The 19742-nt window shown below is 40.9% G+C and overlaps 1 protein-coding gene across 1 annotated transcript in view; it reads left to right on the top strand.

Annotated features, from left to right (window-relative positions):
- The window catches only part of PLA2G4A (phospholipase A2 group IVA), a 113705-nt gene that overhangs the window by 62942 nt on the left and 31021 nt on the right, over window positions 1–19742 (top strand). Inside the window, exons 6-9 of the mRNA XM_065409689.1 lie at window positions 945–1086; window positions 6647–6783; window positions 13133–13355; window positions 15602–15716. Of these exons, the coding sequence (XP_065265761.1) occupies window positions 945–1086; window positions 6647–6783; window positions 13133–13355; window positions 15602–15716 (617 nt within the window). The remainder of the gene's footprint in view (window positions 1–944; window positions 1087–6646; window positions 6784–13132; window positions 13356–15601; window positions 15717–19742) is intronic.

The following is a 19742-nucleotide window of genomic DNA, read 5'->3' as shown; positions in this document are numbered from 1 at the left end:
TGAAGTACGTGCTTAACTTTCAATGAGTGGTCTCATTGAATTCAGTGGCACTACTCACAAAGTCAAAGTTAAGGGCATGATAAAGTGATAAACAGTCATGCAATAAAAAGTACAGCAGGAGTATTGGGGATCACACCCTCAGAGTGGTGTACAAGATCAGTGAGTCTTAACCATCCCTGGTCAAATGGCAGATGAAACTTCTTACCCTGCCTACACTATATGTAATGGAAAATAGGAGCCCAGTCTGTGGAATCCCAAGAAAATCCCAATACAAAAATTAGGCCCTGCTGGATACATTGGGGATCCACTTCTGGCCTAAACTACATTGGTGCAAGTCCTGCTGAGTTTGCTACCACATTTGTCACTCAATGACAATCTCAGGAGAGAGGCCAAGGACTGAGTGTCCATGGAGATTGAATTATCATCTCACTACTTGACACAGCACCTCTAAGTCAACATTAACGTGTGCTGGTGGGGTTATGCAAAGAAGCATTCACTGCAGTTGTTCATACTGTCTTTGATCTGTGGATAAGCAGAGAATTCAAGTTCCTGGGCTGTGAATCTAGAACCTTTTTATAAGTGTTAACTTTGCTATTTTTTAAAAAAGGCCACAGAATACATTACTAGCAGCTGAATATTTTATGTCTTCTCTTTCATGTGTTCACTAGTCTGTGAGCTGCAGTCCTGCCAGATAAAATGAGTTGAATACTGGGAGGATTCATATTTGCTAAAGAGACACTGTGACCATTCTTCCCCCTTAGAATGACTTCATGGAATGTGGTACATTATAGTATGATTATGCAATTTATCTAGTACTTTGTATTTTATTGTTTATAATGTAAACCATTAGCACTTGTTCCTGTTCCCATTAAAGTCTATGGGATCGTAGGTGAAATTTTGTTTATCTGTTTTGGGGTTCACAGTCTGTCTGTTTTGCAAAACAGCTCTTCAACTGACCTCCGGTTCAGCATGGCTCTGTGTGATCAGGAGAAGATGTTTCGACAGCAGCGGAGGGAGAATATCATGCACAAAATGAAAACTCTTCTAGGAGCAGAAAACAGCAAGAACTTGGCCACTTCCCGTGATGTAGGTTTGAAATAATTACAACCTGAGCAGCCAGATCAGTATTACCTTTGCAATCCTATTCCTGTCTTTCTGAAAGACATGAAAATAAAGAATAGGATGAAGGGTACAATTCAAAGTTTAGTATAAGTACAAATAAACATCTTTTAGTCCCAGCAGATTCATGATATGGGATGAGGCTGATTTTGCCATCTCTCAAAGTTGCAAGTTAATTTTTTAGGTTTATCCTGCAATGAGTTTCATGCTCATGGAGCCCCATTGAAGTCAGTAGCGCTCTACATTGGCACAGGGATCTACCTGGATGGAGCACATTTCAGGATCAAAACCTTGGCTTTTAATCTTTATTGACACTTTCATTAAACAGCCTGTAACATAGTTTTCGGTTCTTTTCTTTCTGAATCCTTAACAAAACACACCTAAAAGAAAGTTACTACTTCTGTTAGATCAGAGATCCATCAGCTCTTTCTCTGTTGGTATTATTGTATCTTTAGTGTCAGGAACCGTGGGATTGAGTTCCCTCTCAGCTGAGCCTGGGTTAGCCAGTTCAGCATTGCTCCTCCTCCAGTCTGCCCCAGCTCTGCTCCCTTTCCTGACTCCTGATGCTGGCTCTGAGCCTGGGCTCTGGTTAGTGCAGTGATTCTCAAACTTTTGTACTGGTGACCCCTTTCAAATAACAAGCCTCTGAGTGTGACCCCCCCCCCTTATAAATTAAAAACACTTTTTTATATATATTAACACCATTATAAATGCTGGATGCAAAGTGGGGTTTGGGGTGGAGGCTGACAGCTCGTGACCCCCCCATGTAATAACTTCACGACCCCCTGAGGGGTCCCAACCCCCAGTTTGAGAACCCCTCGGTTGGTGGTTTCTGACCCCAGCTCTGACCCTTGGCTTGACTCCTGTCCCTTGCTCTAACCACTAGGCTGGGCTCTGGCTCTAACCATAAGACTGCCCACATCCTGGTTCTGACACTTAGGGCTTTATACTGCAAAGTGCTGGGCACCTCCTACAAGGTGCTTGCACTCTGCTGAGTACACTTGCATGACTGGGTCTTTGCAGTCTGATTTTTTCAGAGGAGATAAGCACCTGCAAGTCCCATTGACTACAGCTGGTGCTGTGGGTGCTCAGCACTTCTGAAAACCAAGTCATTAGGGTCAGATTTATAAGGTGTTTAGGTGTCTAAAGATACAGATTGCACATAGTGAGCTTTACAAAACTGTCTAAATAGACTAGCGCCTAACTCCAATGGCTTTCACTGGGAATTAGGCACCTAACCTGTTTAGGCATATGTGTAAATCCCACCAGGCACCTATCTGCATTTTTAGGGACCTAAATTCCTTTGTAAATCTGGCCATTAGTGTCTCAGGATCATTTTTTGTTACCAGCAATTAAACCTAATGACAATTATTTGGTCTCTGCACATTGGCTGGCTGATGATACTGAAATGAAGACTGTCCTTACAGCACATATATGGGTTTAGGTTAGGGAGCTGTCTTTTTCTTTTAGCATTAGCAGAATGTGATAGACTTGTGCAGGGAATGTGAAATCTCACAAATTCCAGTGACACACAAATTCTGGTGTTTGGTCAGCTTTGTGTACAGTGCCCAGAAAGCATAGCAACTAGCATCTGACAGATAGGGAAATAGGGACACTTTTGATTGGCTGTTCTGTATTCTCTGATTGCTGGCAAGCTTGTTTCCCAATTGCTGCTGTCCCTTTGCTCGCCACAATATTGCAGAGGCTTTTTCCCCTCCACCCCCAAGTCCTGCATCTCCTTCTCTGTTTCTCTTCCCTCAGGTCCCATTGATCTAGGTGAAAACTTGTAACTTGGGCGTGTCTGCTTTTCACAGTGTATGTTCCTTGCATATTTCCATATAAGCCTTTATGAAAATTGCATTGCACAAAAGCAGTTGTAGCAAAGCCTTACAAGTGGGGAAGTTACATATTTAGAATTGCACTTCACCTTTCCTTGAATAGCGGAAAAGTCTCTTGTATTCCTCTCTCCCTCTCTCCCTTTTCTGGTTTTGAGGAGTTGGGGGTGGGGAAAGACTGGCAATAAACTTGTCCTCTACTATGTCTATAGTACTAATATGCAAGGCTGCACTCGACACATATTTTACACTGGTTGAATGAACTGAAACCAAATGCATGGAGCCGAGCTGCTCCTCTCATAGCAACAGCTACTTCTTTGCACGGCCCTAGGCCACCCAGTTATTTTTCAAAGTGGGCAAAGTGGTTAATAAGGGTGTGGTTGGGACGTGCTATATTTCTTACCCGCTTCCTTTCTACACAGGCCCATGCTATAGCTCTGTTCTAGATTTGTGTTGCTGGAAATGAGGAGGTGATCATACAGGCAATAGGCTTTTATGCAGCAGCAGGAGTCCTCTCTCCTATGGCAAAGATTATTTTTCTCTGCCACTGACATGGTCTTTAATTACATCAAGTAACAAGCCAAAATAGGAGGGAGAGTAGTTTTAGATAAGAAGAATCCCTTCAAAACCAATTCTCCACGAGGGAAGAGGTACCACAATCAGGCATGACTCTAAGCTCTATACTCTCTTTGATACATTGGGGTATAGGCTATTAAAATTAGTGGGAGTTTTCTGCATGCAGCAATGGGTCACTTCTCAGAAGCGCTATATCATGAATTCTGTGATTCCCATGATGGCTGTGGATTTAAATACAGAGGGAATGTAAGTGATGACCAGTCTTTTCTTTGTTGAACACTTCAAAGAGCAGCCTTTTAGAGTTTGCTGTGTCCTGAAGGAGATTCAGCCTTTCCCTCCTGCTCCTGCCATTACACTGGTTAATAGACTTGCTGACCAGTGATGGTTTGGGAGCATCCTTAAATAGTTTTCCTCTTATGGGCTTGCACCTGGAACTCCCCTCTGCTCAGCCTGTTGAGATTTGCCTTTATAGATCAATTAGCTAATGTTTGCAAGGAGCTTTCAAAGTTTAAAGCACACTGTAAGTGCTGAGTAATATACTAATATAGCTCTACTGTTCAAAGCAACTGCTCTATCAGTGTTGGTTTAGTAAAACAGGCATGTCCTAATTCTTCACTTTAGTTTTGTTGTTCTTTGACAGAAACCTATCCCTTGTACAGAATGACAAAGAATGATAATGCCAATAAATACCTGTGGTTGGAATTATTAATACCTAGAACTTATACGGTGCTTTACATCTGAAAAGTGCTTTACAAACACTAATCAGTTAATCTTTTACTGAATTAAAATCCAATCTTTTGTATAGAGCGGAAGGTCAAAGATGACATCCAAAGTTTTGCAATTATTGGGTGCAGCCATTTCCACTGGCTATGTGTTTTAGATCTAAGAAGCAAAAGTGGGGTTCATTGCTGATTTATTTCAATGTTGACTTAAAACTTGCGGAGTGTGTTTAAAATTCCCATGTAAAGTATAAATAAGTAAACTATAAAATTTGTTTTCCCTGCATCCATCCTTAAAATCTTCCTAACCACTGTAAATATCAAAATGTCTCAGTGCACATACAGGAAGCAAACATTGAAATTAATAAAATTAAAACATTTTTTTGCTTTCATCAAAAGAATCACACACGGTTATAAAATGCAGTAGAGCCAGATTCTTCCACCCTTATTTGCAGTACCTTATTCTGCAAGTAATGCCATTTAAATGAAGAGAAAGGCACTAGTCCCTGTGGGTAATAATTGCACAACCTTGCCCTGGTTGATTTAATATTTCTTAAGTAAACTATGATTGGCATGTTGGATAGCATGTTGAAATCATACTTCAGATAATGTACAGCACTTTCCTGTCATGGGTTTAAGAAGTGTCATCAGTGAGATGTATAAATTGATCAGTGATTTTGGTTACTGCTGCTGTTTTATTCACACAGCTCATGAAATGGATTGGGACTGAGATAACTACTAGAGGGATTAGACCAGAGATTAGATAGTGGGATTAATTTACCTCTCTATGGGCCAAACTGACTTTCCTGGGATTTGCAGACAAAGAAAAAGAGAGAGATGAAATCGTGGCTTCATTTAAATCAATGGGAGGTTTGCCATTGACTTCAATAGAACAAGGATTTCACCCTGTTAGTGAAATTCCATCCCCCTTTCCTTTTTTCTTCACTGGTTTGAGGATTTCCCCCCCGCCCCCTTGTTTCTGATGTGCATTCACTTTGGCCATCCAATAGCAGTTTCTGTTTTTTGTATATCCATATACAGCTCCACCTTGGAAATGTATAACTTGGCATTTGTCCTTGAGTCAAGAATAGCATCAGTTAAATTCTCAATCTGAGGACAGTATCCAGTGTTAATGGAGGGAATGGACTCTGGTTATCTATTAGTTTCCCCTCCTCCCTAATCCCTAACTACTTTGAGTCCATAGACGATTGAGGAGGAGCATGTGAAGGCACAAAGCACAATAAAAGTCAATGGGAGATGGGTGCCTATCTGCCATTTGTGCCTTTGAAAATCTTCCCTTTATTGTTGTGGAAGAGGATAGTTAGGGAGTCAGCTAAGCAATTATGAATTGTTATAATTGGTGATCTTCATTGAATTCCATAGCTGCTTCTAAACAATGTACACAGCCTACTATTTAGAATGGATTTGACAAATAAATGACATGAAACAGATACACAATTGTCTTAAATGTTGGGTACTCAAACTTGTGAGAAAAAACTGTTTTCAATTTTTTGTTGGAAATTATTTTGTCTAACTCTTTTTTTCTGTGGTGGGGTATGGTGCAAGGCTAGGATAATAGATACATCAGAAACTCTAGATCCTTTAGGTCCAAAGTCTTCCTAAAGTTAGTGGAAGTTTGGGGTGTGTATAACATGTGGGATTGGACACTTAAAAATTATTCTACATGGCATTTTTTTTTCATGGTAGTGGAGCTTTAGTTATGGCTGTGTTAGGATTTCCATCCCTCTCCCCTTCCTATTTGACTGAAATATCTCATATCTATTCAAACTTGAACTGATGTAAAACTTGATAGTAAAGGACTGAAATTTTTTCAACACAAAATAAGTTTGTCAACCGTATGACCCCTTTAAAGGTATGTTAGATCATTAAATTATAAATAAGGATGTGCAATAAGGGCCAACTTAAAGACCCCCTAAAGAATAATCATGGGTGCCCAAGACCTATGTGTGGATGAGCATCCACTCCAATAGCCATCAGTAAGTGAGATGACTAGTACACCTTCCAAAGAGAGAGCCAAGTCTCTCTGATAAAGGCTGTAGATCTGAAATTTCACTGCTTTTGGCTCCTTCACTGAGACGTTACTCAGATGTGTTTCCTTTTAAAAAAACATTTCTGTGGATTTATTATTTTTAGATCATAAGGCTTAATGTCTTTTCTAATGTTAAGAGGAACCATTTTGGTTCTCTTGTAAGATCTGCAGCCTAGAGATAAGGATTCAGCTTTGAGTCTCTGCTGTGGGGACTGTTGAATGGTGACTATTAATTGCACAAGTCTGATGTCTTTGGCTACTGATTGGTGGACACAAAATATATTTAGCTCTTTAAAATGCATCCTTGAAGCCAACCTTACTGTGTGCTGTCTTTTTCATTTGCCCAGGTACCAGTGATAGCGGTGTTGGGTTCAGGTGGTGGATTTCGTGCCATGGTAGGGTTTTCTGGAGTTATGAAAGCGCTCTACGAATCAGGAATTTTAGACTGTGCAACATATATTGCTGGTCTATCTGGATCTACATGGTAAGTTTTCTGTGCCCTACCCTAGCCCCACTTTGTTTTGGTGCAGTGGAAACTTTCCACTGATAACTGGGAGAATGAATTTTATGATGTAGGTTACAGTCACCAGGGGTAAGGAATTCTCCATCCAGTGCAGTAGAGTGGCAATGGAGTTGATCTTCGGTTGCTAGTATTTTGGAGTACCTGCCAGGATGTAGGCAACTTCAACTCCAAGAGGGTTGCATAGGAGCTTGATCAGTGAGGATCTGAATTAACACAGTTCCCATCTCCAATAGCCATGTCACTATACAACCAATGTCCTCACTTTTCAAGCTGGTGGGCCACCTTGTAGGTAGGAGAGGTTTTAACAGTTTGGCATCACGATAGCCTTGTGGACTTTCTGCCATAGGAGCCCTTGACCAGGGACTCTAGCCCCTTCAGAACAAATTTACACAAAAAAGGTTGATGATTTTTCCTTGCTCAAGAAAACAAAAATCAGATTTTTTGTGAAGAGACATGGGTGTGCGCATGTTGGATTTGCTGCAGAAATGAAAGGTCTTGTTGAACTTGGGTCAAGGCCATTAGAATTTCACAACAGGGTGAAGATACACTGGTTGCTATAAATGCATTAGTATATGTGCCAAGTTCTAAGTAGACATCTCACATGTGGACATAAGAAGATGGGAACGCACAGTGCCAGAAAGAAGCCCATGTCTCCAACTATTGGCTTTTGAGATATATTCCCATTTTCTCTGGAGGAATTAACAGTGGATGTTCCCATATGAAGTTCTTTACCATTGGTAAGAGCAGGGTAGAATGGAATATGGCTTGCAGAAAAGTGGGCATGTTGTGATTTGTTCATGCTAACCCCAAGATGTGGCAGAAACTCTGTGTGCTGGTGGTGCTTTGCTTCTTTCCTATATAGCTAAAGAGTGCCTTTGCTGTTATCAGCTTTTGCTCAGTTTGAGACCAGAAAAGAAGCCAGCATCAGACTGGTGCCAAACCTATATCTCCCCTTTATGCCAGCCCTGGTAAACTGTGTTGAGAGGAATAACAGCTGTCCTTCCTGCCTCAGCTGAGTCTGCAAGTTCATTGAATTAGCTACTTACTAGTCAGAGTGTGAGCCGATGGTGCCTGAGGTCTGGATCTCACTGAGCTACATTTTAAACAAATACAGCGCTGGTGAGAGTTCAACCCTGTATGTCGATGTACTGTAAAGATAATAGAATTTGAATCAAAATAGTAAAATTCTTTAAACAAATCAGGTCAGAAAAATAAGTTTAAAAATAGCTGAGGTTTAATCGAATAAGTCCGCACAGTCTGGGTGATAACACCTTTTCAGAATTGTCCTGTGTAATATAAAGAAATTCTATTTTTGACACTTAGCCAGTACCTCCTTGTTTTTTCTTTTCCATATCATTTATCCCCCAGGAACAGGGTTATGCCTTCCAGCTGAAGGGTGGAGTATTCCCTGTTCCTTCCCTTGAGGGAAAGGGCAGGTTTCTGCCTGTTCCCCAAGATGCGTGCTTGATCTTGGAAGAGGGTGTCTACCTCATTAATTGTGTCAGTCACCTTGCCTGACCATAGACTGATCTTCCGCATCACGTTTTCCTTTTTTCACACACACTGTAGTTTGCTGGTGTACTTATTTCACTTGTGATTTGATACATGTTAATACTTTGCACTACCATAAACTCTCAAAGCATTTTGCAAACACTAATTAAATCTTGCATTGGACATGTGGCATAGGTTTCATTATGCTGAAGCACAGTGAGAATAAATGACTGATCTAAAATCCCCTGACAGAACCCAGAGGCTTCCTGCCCACTTGGTCTACTTTAAATTCTAAAACGCACTAAAACACTGCATAAAATGTGACTCCTTTACTGTCCCTTAATTGTGAAAATATCTGGCTCTTGCTAACTGATAACCCACACTTCTATTAATTTTCAAATGGCATTAATAAAAAGTGAAAGATTAAATGACATCAATAAAAGAGAGGACTAGAGAAAGATATATGGAGTACATGTTACTGCATGAGGACTCTGTGTACTTTTTACATAACCTCCAATCATCAAACCTTCATTTGCTGTGAGTATTTAAAAGCTGTTATATTAGCTTAGATGTTTCTGTTCTTCACCTCTTAAAAAGATGAGTTACAAACAGCTGGATGCTGCCATAAACTCTTTAATCTTTCAATTACTTTGAAAATGATTGTGGAGGATCTGGCTGCTTGTCCATTTTTAAAAATATATTTGCAATCAACTTCTTAAATTTCTCCACTTCAGTCCTAATTTATGAGATGACTGCTAAGTTGTGTAAATGCTGGCCAAATCAATTTGGTTTTAATCATCAGCATATGTGCTTTGAATTACTTTCCAGCTCTCCATTTTATTGTTTTAAAGAATTTCCTGGAATTATGGTAATTTTTATTACCTCAGTAATGCTTTGCTGGATTGGAGCCTTATGGACATGCCTTTTCTTAAGTATGTGAATACTCATTGATGGCAGTGGGATTGCTTGGGTCTTTAAGGTTAGGTATGAGTATAAGTGTATTGCTGAGTAATGTCTTAAATGTGTAAAATACCATTCATTTGGACTGAGAGTTGTTTCCAGTTTGTACATTTGATTTTAGCAGTTTTTTAAGTTGGTTTGTAAAATGTAAAGAAAAAAAAGATGCTCATTTCCTTATTTGCTTTACTTATTAGTACAGTAGACTTAAGCCAACATATACTGATAAGGACTATCTAGGCTCTATTTTCATATATACTACTGCATACATTACAGTGTGAATCTTTCCCACCTAAATTATGCAAAAAGCTATTTGTATTTACATTCATACAAAGATGTAAAGTAGACAAACTGTTTAAATTATAGTGGGCTAAAAATAAACGTCAGTAACATTGATGGCTTTTAAGAAGAGTTGTAACATGTATGGACAATCCAGTTGTCCGTTAAACTATACACGCTACATGGGGGAAAATTCCCCAAACACAGGCTTTGGCTAGTTTGAAATAGTGAAGAATCTACATTTCTTGACAGTAGTAGTATATCCCTTTTGGCCACAAGAGGGTGACATAATTACCAAATTGTGTTAGTTGCCTAACCTGCTTAGACTTTTTTTTTGAAAATCCCACTACGCACCTATCTCAAGGCTTAATTTGTGCCAGGGCTTGCCAGGGCTGGGCCCCAGCACCTCCAGGCTTGGCAGTTCATAGCCCTGGCACCTTTGGGTTCGCCACATCAGTTATGAAAGTAAAAAAATGGTTTGAGCCCCAGCACCTAATTTCTTGAGCCAAGGTACCTTTTTCTTTACAAATTAAGCACTGACCTATCCATATCTTTAAGTGCCTAAATACCTTTGTAAATCTGGCTCAAATGCCTCTGCGTAATAGATGACAGGGTTCATATTCATACCAGTAAGTACATTAGATGAAAAGAAGTCAGAGTTGATAATATGGCACTGAGAAATTTGTTTGGTCATTCTCTGAGTAAGACTGAATTGCCACTGTTAGCTTATTGCAATAATTTCTCCTCTAATTTTGTAATCCTTAAGCATATATATAAATAAGCAAGTTTTATCTAATTGAAATGCAGTGCATTTGGGAGCCCTATTCTGAAGCCCTTAGTCAATCAAAACCCCATTTATTTCAAGAGAGGTTTTGCCCAAATAAGGAGTGGTTTAGGACTTCAGTTTTTGACCCTTGTGACTGGATAAAGATTTGCTGCTGAAAGATAATTGTCAAGACCATAATGCAGTTGGCACGTACAGTTTTATTAACATGATTATATTTAATTGAACAATTTAAACAATTATTTGGAGCTTTCATGCATAGTCACATTTACATTTGTAGAGCTGACTCATCAAATAATGTAAAATAATGTATTTGGAGCATGAAAAGAGCTAAATAAGCATAACTCTGTGTGTGTTTGTATGTATACATGCACAAACCCTTTAAAAACAAGAATATACCATGAGTAAAACTTTTCATACTATATTCTGTGTATGTGCATGCGTGTTATATATGTTTAAGCTTATCTTATACCTTCCTATCTTTCTAAAATTTAGCTTATGGGTTATATTTGTGTGTGTGGCTTTTTAAAATAAAACATTCTCCTGTATTTTTTCCACTTGAGTTATTTGTAGTTCTTCATTCTTAACTTCAGCTTATTTTTTTTAATGTGATGTATATATCCTCAAAACCAGGGACATGCCTGAATATATCACTAATATAAAAATAAATTATATAAAAATTTTAGGGCTGTCAATTAATCGCAGTTAACTCACACGATTAATCTCTCTGTTAAACAATAGAATACCAATTGAAATTTAGTAAATATTTTTGGATGTCTTTCTACATTTTCAAATGTATTGATTTCTATTACAAAACAGAATACAAAGTGTACAGTGCTCACTTTATATTATCTTTGATTAAAATATTTGCACTGTAAAATGATAAACAAAAAAAAATAGTATTTTTCAATTCACCTCATACAAGTACTGTAGTGCCATCTCTTTATCATGAAAGTGCAACTTACAGATGTAGGTTTTTTTGTTACATAACTGCACTCAAAAGCAAAACAATGTAAAACTTTAGAGCTTAAAAGTCTATTCAGTCCTACTTTTTGTTCAGCCAATCGCTAAGAGAAACAAGTTTGTTTACATTTATGGAAGATAATGCTGCCCACTTCTTAATTACAATGTCACCTGAAAGTGAGAATAGGTGTTCGCATGGCACTGTCGTAGCTGGAGTCGCAAGATATTTACGTGCCAGATACGCTAAAGATTCATATGCCTCTTCATGCTTCAGCCATCATTCCAGAAGACATGTTTCCATGCTGATGACGCTCGTTAAAAAATATGCATTCATTAAATTTGTGACTGAACTCCTTGGGGGAGAATTGTATGTCTCCTGCTCTGTTTTACCCACATTCTGCCATATATTTCATGTTATAGCAGTCTCGATTGATGACCCAGCACATGATATTCGTTTTAAGAACACTTTCACTGCAGATTTGACAAACGCAAAGAAGGTACCAATGTGAGATTTCTAAAGATAGGTATGGTCCGCGACCCAAGATTTAAGAATCTGAAGTGCCTTCCAAAATCTGAGAGGGATGGGGTGTGGAACATGCTTTCAGAAGTCTTAAAAGAGCAACATTCTGACTAGAAACTACAGAACACGAACCACCAAAAAAGAAAATCAACCTTTTGCTGGTGGCATCTGATTCAGATGATGAAAATGAACATTGCTTTAGATCGTTATCGAGTGGAACCCATCATCAGCATGAACACGTCCTCTGGAATGGTGGTTGAAGCATCAAGGGACATATGAATCTTTAGCGCATCTAGCATGTAAATTTCTTGCGACGCCGGCTACAATAGTGCCATGCAAATGCCTGTTCTCACTTTCAGATGACATTGTAAGCAAGAAGCAGGCAGCACTATCTTCTGCAAATGTAAAGAAACTTGTTTGAGTGATTGGCTGAACAAGAAGTAGGACTGATTGGACTTATAGGCTCTAAAGTTTTACATTGTTTTATTTTTGAATGCATTTTTTTTGTACATAATTCTACATTTGTAAGTGTACTTTCATGATAAAGAGATTGCACTACAGTACTTTTATTAGGTGAATTGAAAAATACTATTTCTTTTGTTTTTTACAGTGCAAATATTGGTAATAAAAATAAATATAAAGTGAGCACTGTACACTTTGTATTCTGTGTTGTAATTGAAATACACCTCTACCCCGATATAACGCTGTTCTCGTGAGCCAAAAAATCTTACCGCATTATAGGTAAAACCGCGTTATACCGAACTTGCTTTGATCCGCTGGAGTGCGCAGCCCCGCCCCTGGAGCGCTGCTTTACCGCGTTATATCCGAATTCATGTTATATCGGGCTGCGTTATATCGGGGTAGAGGCGTAATTATATTTGAAAATGTAGAAAACATCCAAAAATATTTAAATAAATGGTATTTTATTATTAACAGCGCAATTAATTGCGATGAATATTTTTAATCGTTTGACAGCCCTAAAATTTTTCAAAAGCACCTAGGTCCCATTTTCAAAAGTGAGCACACTTGAAAATTTTACTCATGCTATATTCCTGTTTTATAGGGAGTAAATAAGACATAAAGGTCAAATCCTGTACTCCCCATTCATGGGAGCTTTTCCTGCATAAAAACTCCAGGGTTTTGCGTAAAATGAATGATCACAGCTATATCAGAAACTGAGTGAAATATAAAGCTTAGATAGTCTGTCTGTTGTAAATTTAGCTCATTTGGGCCTTTATCCTGCAAACTGCAAAATCAGGACCGAGTGTCTTGTGTATTTATTGACAGAGCTATTGATCACTGTATTTTCATTACAGGTACATGTCAACTTTGTATTCTCACCCAGATTTCCCAAGGAAAGGACCAAAGGAGATTAATGAAGAATTGATGAACTGTGTCAGTCATAACCCACTTCTGCTGCTCACTCCACAGAAAGTCAAACGCTACATTGAAGCATTATGGAATAAGAAACGTTCTGGGCAGCCTGTAACATTCACTGATATCTTTGGAATGTTGATAGGGGAAACACTTATCCAAAATGTAAGTGTGTTTTTATGGTTATTCGAGCTGCAAGAATACTGGAAAATAACATCTGCAGATATTCATTTGAATTGACCTTTTTGTGTCCTCACTAACATTTTATCAAACACATTTAGTAGCAGGAATATTTGTAAAATAATTTCAAATAACTAAATCATTCAAGAAAATTGCAATCTGTCCATGCATTTAGTGAATAAGAAAAGAAGCAGCATTTGTCTATCATGTCTGTTATGAAGTAATAGCCCAGATCCAGTTTGTCTATTTATTTATTTATTTATTTATTTATTTTATGAATCTCCTATCACTAACTGTGGCGGGGCGGCGACGCACCGGCGTGGCGCCTCCTGCTGGTCGTCCAGTGAATTAGCTCTTCCCAGCCCGGTGTCTTTCCTGCCGCTGGCTCCGTGTCCTTCTCAGACCCCAGTGCCCTTTACCCAGGGGTTCTGCCCCCTAGCAGCATCCCACAATCTGGGTCTCCCCACCCAGGGGAACCCTCAACCCCCTATCCCCACCTTGCCTCAGTGGTTACTGCCAGTCATCATCTAGCCCCCGCTCCCTAGGGCAGACTGCAGTCTATAAACCACTCATCATTGGAAGGGGGGTTGGACGAGCTGCCTCTGCCTGTCTCTGGGCTGCCCCTCTGCAGCCCCAGTACCCTTTGTGGGCCCTTAACTCGGCCTGCGTCCTGGGGTTTTGCTAGGCTGGAGCTTCCCAGCTCCCTCTGCCCCTTCCCCCACCACTGCTCCACCTCAGATACCCTGCTCAGCTTCCCAGCCAGCCAGGTCCTCCTCTCTCTAGAGCCAGAGAGAGACTCTGTGTCTTTTTCAGCCTCTAGCCCTCAGCCCTCTTATAGGGCCAGCCGTGGCCTGACTGGGGCATGCCCCCCCCGTGGCTGCTTCCCTCAATCAGCCTAGCTTTTCCCCTGCCGCAGCTCTCTCCTAGGGCTGTTTTAAGCCCTTCAGGGCAGGAGCGGGGTGACTACCTCGCTACACTAACTTCCTGAAAGTGAAAGAGATACCATAGGATAGTACTGTTGTGCAGTATTAAAGGCAATCCTGCTTGACCAATTCATGTAATAGACTTATTGAAGTCCAGTGAATCATGTGAGCAGGATTTGCCTTTAATCATGTACCATAAGCAAAGAGTACTTATGCAATGAAATAGACTATTATAGATTGGTCTGATACTCTATAGTGTGCATATGTACAAATAAACTATACAGATATTGACTTATTCCAAGGTTAATAGCAGTAAAATATTGACAGAGAGGACGGCAAAACAGCTCTTGGGGTGAGGTTGGTTAGAATTACTATTCCTGTTATATTGAGGAACAAACAATAGCCCAGAGAATTTAGCTGAATATGCAAATTGAAGCAACAAGTCATTGAAAGAGCTGGAAATAGAACCCAGGATTCTTGGCTCCCAGGATTCTGTCCTATGCAGTAGATCACATTTCTTATATCTATCACATTTTAGTAAATAGTGGTTCAGCCTAAGAGAAAGCATTAAGGTTTTGATGACCTTCCTAGCCTTCTGATATATTTTTCTTAATGCTTATTCTTAGGGTTTGTCTACACATGAAAATTAATCTGGAATAAAGCCAGGTATGCATTTAAAACAGACTAACTATTCCCAATTAACTTCATGTGTTGATGCTCTTATTATGGACTAAAAGTAGTATATTCTGAATTGTCGTAATCCAGATTGATATAATTCAGAATAAATCAGTCTCATTCTGGAATAAGAGTATCCACACAAGGAATTAATCAGAAATAACTATTCTGGAATAGCATGTAGACAAGCCCAGTTATAACAACAGAAGATAAGAACCTTCAGTGTCCACCAATACTGCTACCCCAGCAGTCACAGGAAGTAGAGTGTATGGTAGACACTGACTTCATCCAGCATATCTCTGCCAAATTTTCAAAACACCCTCAAAGAGATCCCCAAAGTCTCCCCCTGCTCTCAGATATGGTAAATAGTTCAGTGAGAATGGGAGCTGCTTTAAGCATTTACTACCTTGATTCCTGTACATTAACATGTGTTGTACAGATAGTGACATTCATAGAGATTAGCTCCTTTTATGGTGATGCATTCTGATTTTTCAGGAGGTCCTTCTTCTCTTTTGATGTTTTCAACGAAACTAGAAGTCTTCCCAACTAGCGGCAGGTCATCCATTTCCAGACTGCTCTTGTACCAATAGTTTTTATGTAACTTCTCTCCTCTTTTTTTTTTTTTTTTTGCAGCGGATGAATACCACTTTGAGCAAAATGAAAGAGAAAGTCAATGAGGCACAGTGTGCTCTGCCACTTTTTACTTGTCTCCATGTCAAACCTGATGTGTCAGAACTTATGTTCGCAGGTATGTTTTCAATCTCTTTATTTAGTTGTCATTTGTGAGGTCCCCCCCACACTTAAAAAAAAGTCCTACTTCTTCTTAATTCTTTTTGGACTAAGTATATCCCATGGCTTGGATAAATCTTGAATGATTGGTTCCACTCAGGGCCGGATTAACTTTTTGTGGTCCCGTCGCCAAATATATTTGTGGGCCCCCCGGGGAATGATTGTAAAAGGGGCCGGGGCAAAAGCACAATGGGGCAGGAGCTAGGGTCGGTCCCTGGAGCAAGGGAGGGGCCAGGGGTAAACTGCAAGCACAGCAGGGTTGGGGAGGGGGTAAACAGGATCGCCCCCCGCTCATATAGAGTGGGTACCTACCTGGTTCTAGCCAATTCTCTTCATCTCTCTCTGCACTGAGCTGCCCCTCCTCCCGCAGCAGCAGGATAGGTTCTCTTCCAGCCCTCTGGGGTGGGTGTTGGGAGGAGCAGAGGCTAATGTGGTTACTCCTATAACCGGACTTTTAGTTTCCATTCAGCACCGCTAACCAGACACTCAGGTCCCATTTTCTACTGGAGTTTCCAGTCTAAAACTGGATACCTGGCAACAGGGCTGCCAGAAAAGCCTGGGGGCGGGGGGTAGCAAGTGGTGGGTGGGCTAGAGAGCGGAAAGGACCTAGTGGGCAGGACCATGTCTGCTGTACTGCCCAGGTAGGTTGGAGACTGTGGGGATCAGCTGACACAGTATCCCCAACCCAGGTGACATGACAACCAGTGGTGGATTTAGAGTTAGTGGGGCCCCCTGGCCCTGTGCTCAGCTTCATTTTCGGGGGCCCTCCTTGTGACCCAGCCAAGAAAAAGAACATTCTGTCTTATCTCCCCCGCCCCCGTTTTTCATTCTTTTTTTCTTCATCCTCCTCCTGTAAGTAATAGCAAGTAAATGAAAATAAAGGGAGGTACCTTGATTGTTCTTGAGTCTAACTTATTTTTCCATAGACCACTTGAGAATCACGGAGGGTCTTGACGGACCACTTGATGATCTTTCCAAATATTGTTTGTACCGTTAGCTAACTATTGTAAAGCACTTTGGATAAGAGTGCTTTATAAAAAAAATGTAAAAAAACGTTGGAGTGTGGGGTCTGGCCAGGAGTTAGGGTACAAATGGGGGCTCAGGGTTCGGGCAGGAGGTTGGGGTGTGGAGCGCTTACCTGGGGCAGCTCCTGTTTGGTGTGAGGGGTGCAGGTGGAAATGGGGTGGGGTGCAGGAGCTCCTGTTTGGTGCTCAGGGTGGGGATAGGGATGTGGGGGGGCGAATGAGTGAAGGCATGGGGGGTGAGGGGGTGGGTATGTGTGAGGGGTGCAGGAGTCAGGACAGGGGGCTGGGGAGGTGTGAGGGGTGCAGGAGTCAGGACGGGGCTGGGGAGGTGTGAGGGGGTGCAGGAGTCAGGTCAGGAGGCTGGGGGCATGAGGGGGGATGCAGGAGTCAGGGCAGGGGGATGGGGAGATGTGTGAGGAGTGCAGGGGTCAGGGCAGGGGGCTGGGTGTGTGTGAGGGGGTGCAGGGGTCAGGATGGGCAGAGGGCTGAGGGTGTGGGCTGGGGTCGTGGGGGTGCTCATGGCAGGGGGCTGGAGGGGGTATGCCCCAATTCCAGCCCCTTCCCCAAGGCCCCGCCCCCGCCTGTTCTCCTCCTCCTCCTCCCCCCGGAGCGTTGAGCGTGCTGAGGCTCCACTCTTCCCCCTCCTCCTGCCAGCAAACAGCTGATCGGTGGCAGGGAGGGGGAGAGGAGGGAATGTAGCACCCTCCCGGGAAGAGGCAGGGGAGGAGCTTGGCTGCCAGCAGAGCCTGCCCTGCTACAGCAGAAGCCCCAGGAGCCGGCAGCATCAAGCTTCTGCCCCGACGGAGGGGGGGGGGACAGAGAAGAGCGGGCCGGGCCGAGTCCCCTTTGGACTGGGGGCCCGGCGCCATGGTAAATCTGGTACTGGACCCACTGTGAGAATTACAAAAGAGGTTGGGTTAATTTTAAGCAATGATTAAAGTTTATTAAAGTTCATAAGTATATGGAAATTGAACCAGATTTTTTAGATTTTTGACCAAATGAAAATGTGGAAAGTGTCTGCTTTCCTCAAAAATATTCTACTTCACAATGGAAAACTGAAACGTTTTCAGCTGAAAACTGAAGATGCTCTCAGTATTTTTTTTTTTTTCTTTTTGAGGAAAAGTTTAAATTTTCCACTGGATGGAGGTGACGGAGGCGTCCATCAACTCTACTCGCAAGTCCAACTCTAATGTCTGAAACACAAGACCACCTTTCCTTCTAAATATTTCTTTTAACTTAACAGTGTTATTTTAAGACTGTCATCCTTATCAGCGTATTTAGTGTACCATGCTCTTGAAGTTTTCCATTCAGTATAATTTTCTAAGCGATTCCCTCCCTATATAATTGCATAACTTGTCTTGACTTGAGGTAGAGTAGGTTTTGAACAAAAATACTTCCACTTTCTTACTTACTAGGTTATGGATGTAAGATAAATCCTGCCTTGTTCTTTCTTGTTGAGGTGCATTAATTGTATAGGATAACATTCCTCAGAAAGGTGATGGTGCAAGATTTCATGCAGCTGCCATCTGCTTTTATGCTCAAGGCTCTTAGTGTTCATTCTATTCATAGTATTTCTGACCCTAATGGCGCCGGTCATGCCCAGAATGGTAATAATTACTAACTAAACATAATTAATATGATTTATTTCAGGAAAGTTTTTTTTATTGAGATAACTTTTAAAAAAACCTATCCAGCTATTTTTACTAAAGTAAAGTCAGACAGTGACCCTTGTAAGAGCTGACAGAATCACAGCACCAGCGTATATAGCTGTAGTTAGTCAGATTTACCTGTGGTGAGAAATCTGAGTTCACAAAGCATGTACTGGCTCCACTGTGGATTTCCCAAATTTCTTTACACATAAAAGACAAATTGCAACAGAAAGAAAAGTTAGCTAAAGCCAGGTCAATCCAAGTTTAGTTTTTGAGCGGCTGCACCTGAAATTGAGTATAGCAAACCCATGATTGTTACCAACATTTCAGAGAGAGTAAGGTGCATGAATGCACCACTTCACATTAATGTGTAAGTTGCATGGTTCAGTTGGAAACACTTTCTTACGGCGCACTTACTTTCTCAATATTGCCACATACAAGAAGCTAAATTTTGCATCCCTTACTGAGGTCCCACTGAAGCCAATGGGACTCCTCACTGTCTGCCTCCTCATATCAGAATAGGTCAAAATTGCCATATACTCAGCAGTGTAAATCCATATAATTCCACAATGGAGTTACACTGATTTACATCAGGGGACAGATGCAAGCAACACTGAAGTCAATTGGTGGTACCTCCTTTGACTTCAATAATGTTTGGATCAGGCCTCAGATGAGGAACTTACATAACTTATTTTGATATAAGTGCCTTTAAAAAGGGCATTGCCGCAAATGCTCAAAACCAAACCACCACAATTCCTTACAGGGGGCAAATGACTATTCCATTTCCAGACATAGTATTATCAAACAAGATTTATACAGTGCAATAAGAAAAACAAAATACAAGGGGTTTTGACAGTAATTACATTTTTCTAGATTCTGACCCTAGGTATTGATATAACTACAAAGAGTACTGAACATAGATATATAATTATTTACACTATGATAGCTTCTTCCCTTCAGGTCAAAGCTTGTGTCTCAGAACAGTTTGAGTCCTGTCCTACCACTGAGACACCACCCATCTCCAATGAGATGAGTGACTAAAAGTGAGATCAGTTACTTATAGGAAAAAAGATCCCTTGAGTTCCCTATGCTCTGGGTCTGAATAGAAAAATTATCTTCCTCTATGCAAATTCCAAGGCTTGGCTATGACAGATGCATTTAATTGGTTGGTTTTCTGGCCATGCTGTTCCTAAATTTAGTTACACTATTAAGATCAAAGTGCTAAAGTGCATTAACCTCCAGATTACTATCTTTGGCTCTCTCTGTTTCCTGCCATGCCTGTACCTGTATGTGTGAAATACTTGACATGTT

Source organism: Emys orbicularis, chromosome 8 (genome assembly GCF_028017835.1).
Source record: "Emys orbicularis isolate rEmyOrb1 chromosome 8, rEmyOrb1.hap1, whole genome shotgun sequence".
Taxonomy (NCBI): Eukaryota; Metazoa; Chordata; order Testudines; family Emydidae; genus Emys; species Emys orbicularis.
This window is presented reverse-complemented; position numbering and strand designations above follow the sequence as displayed.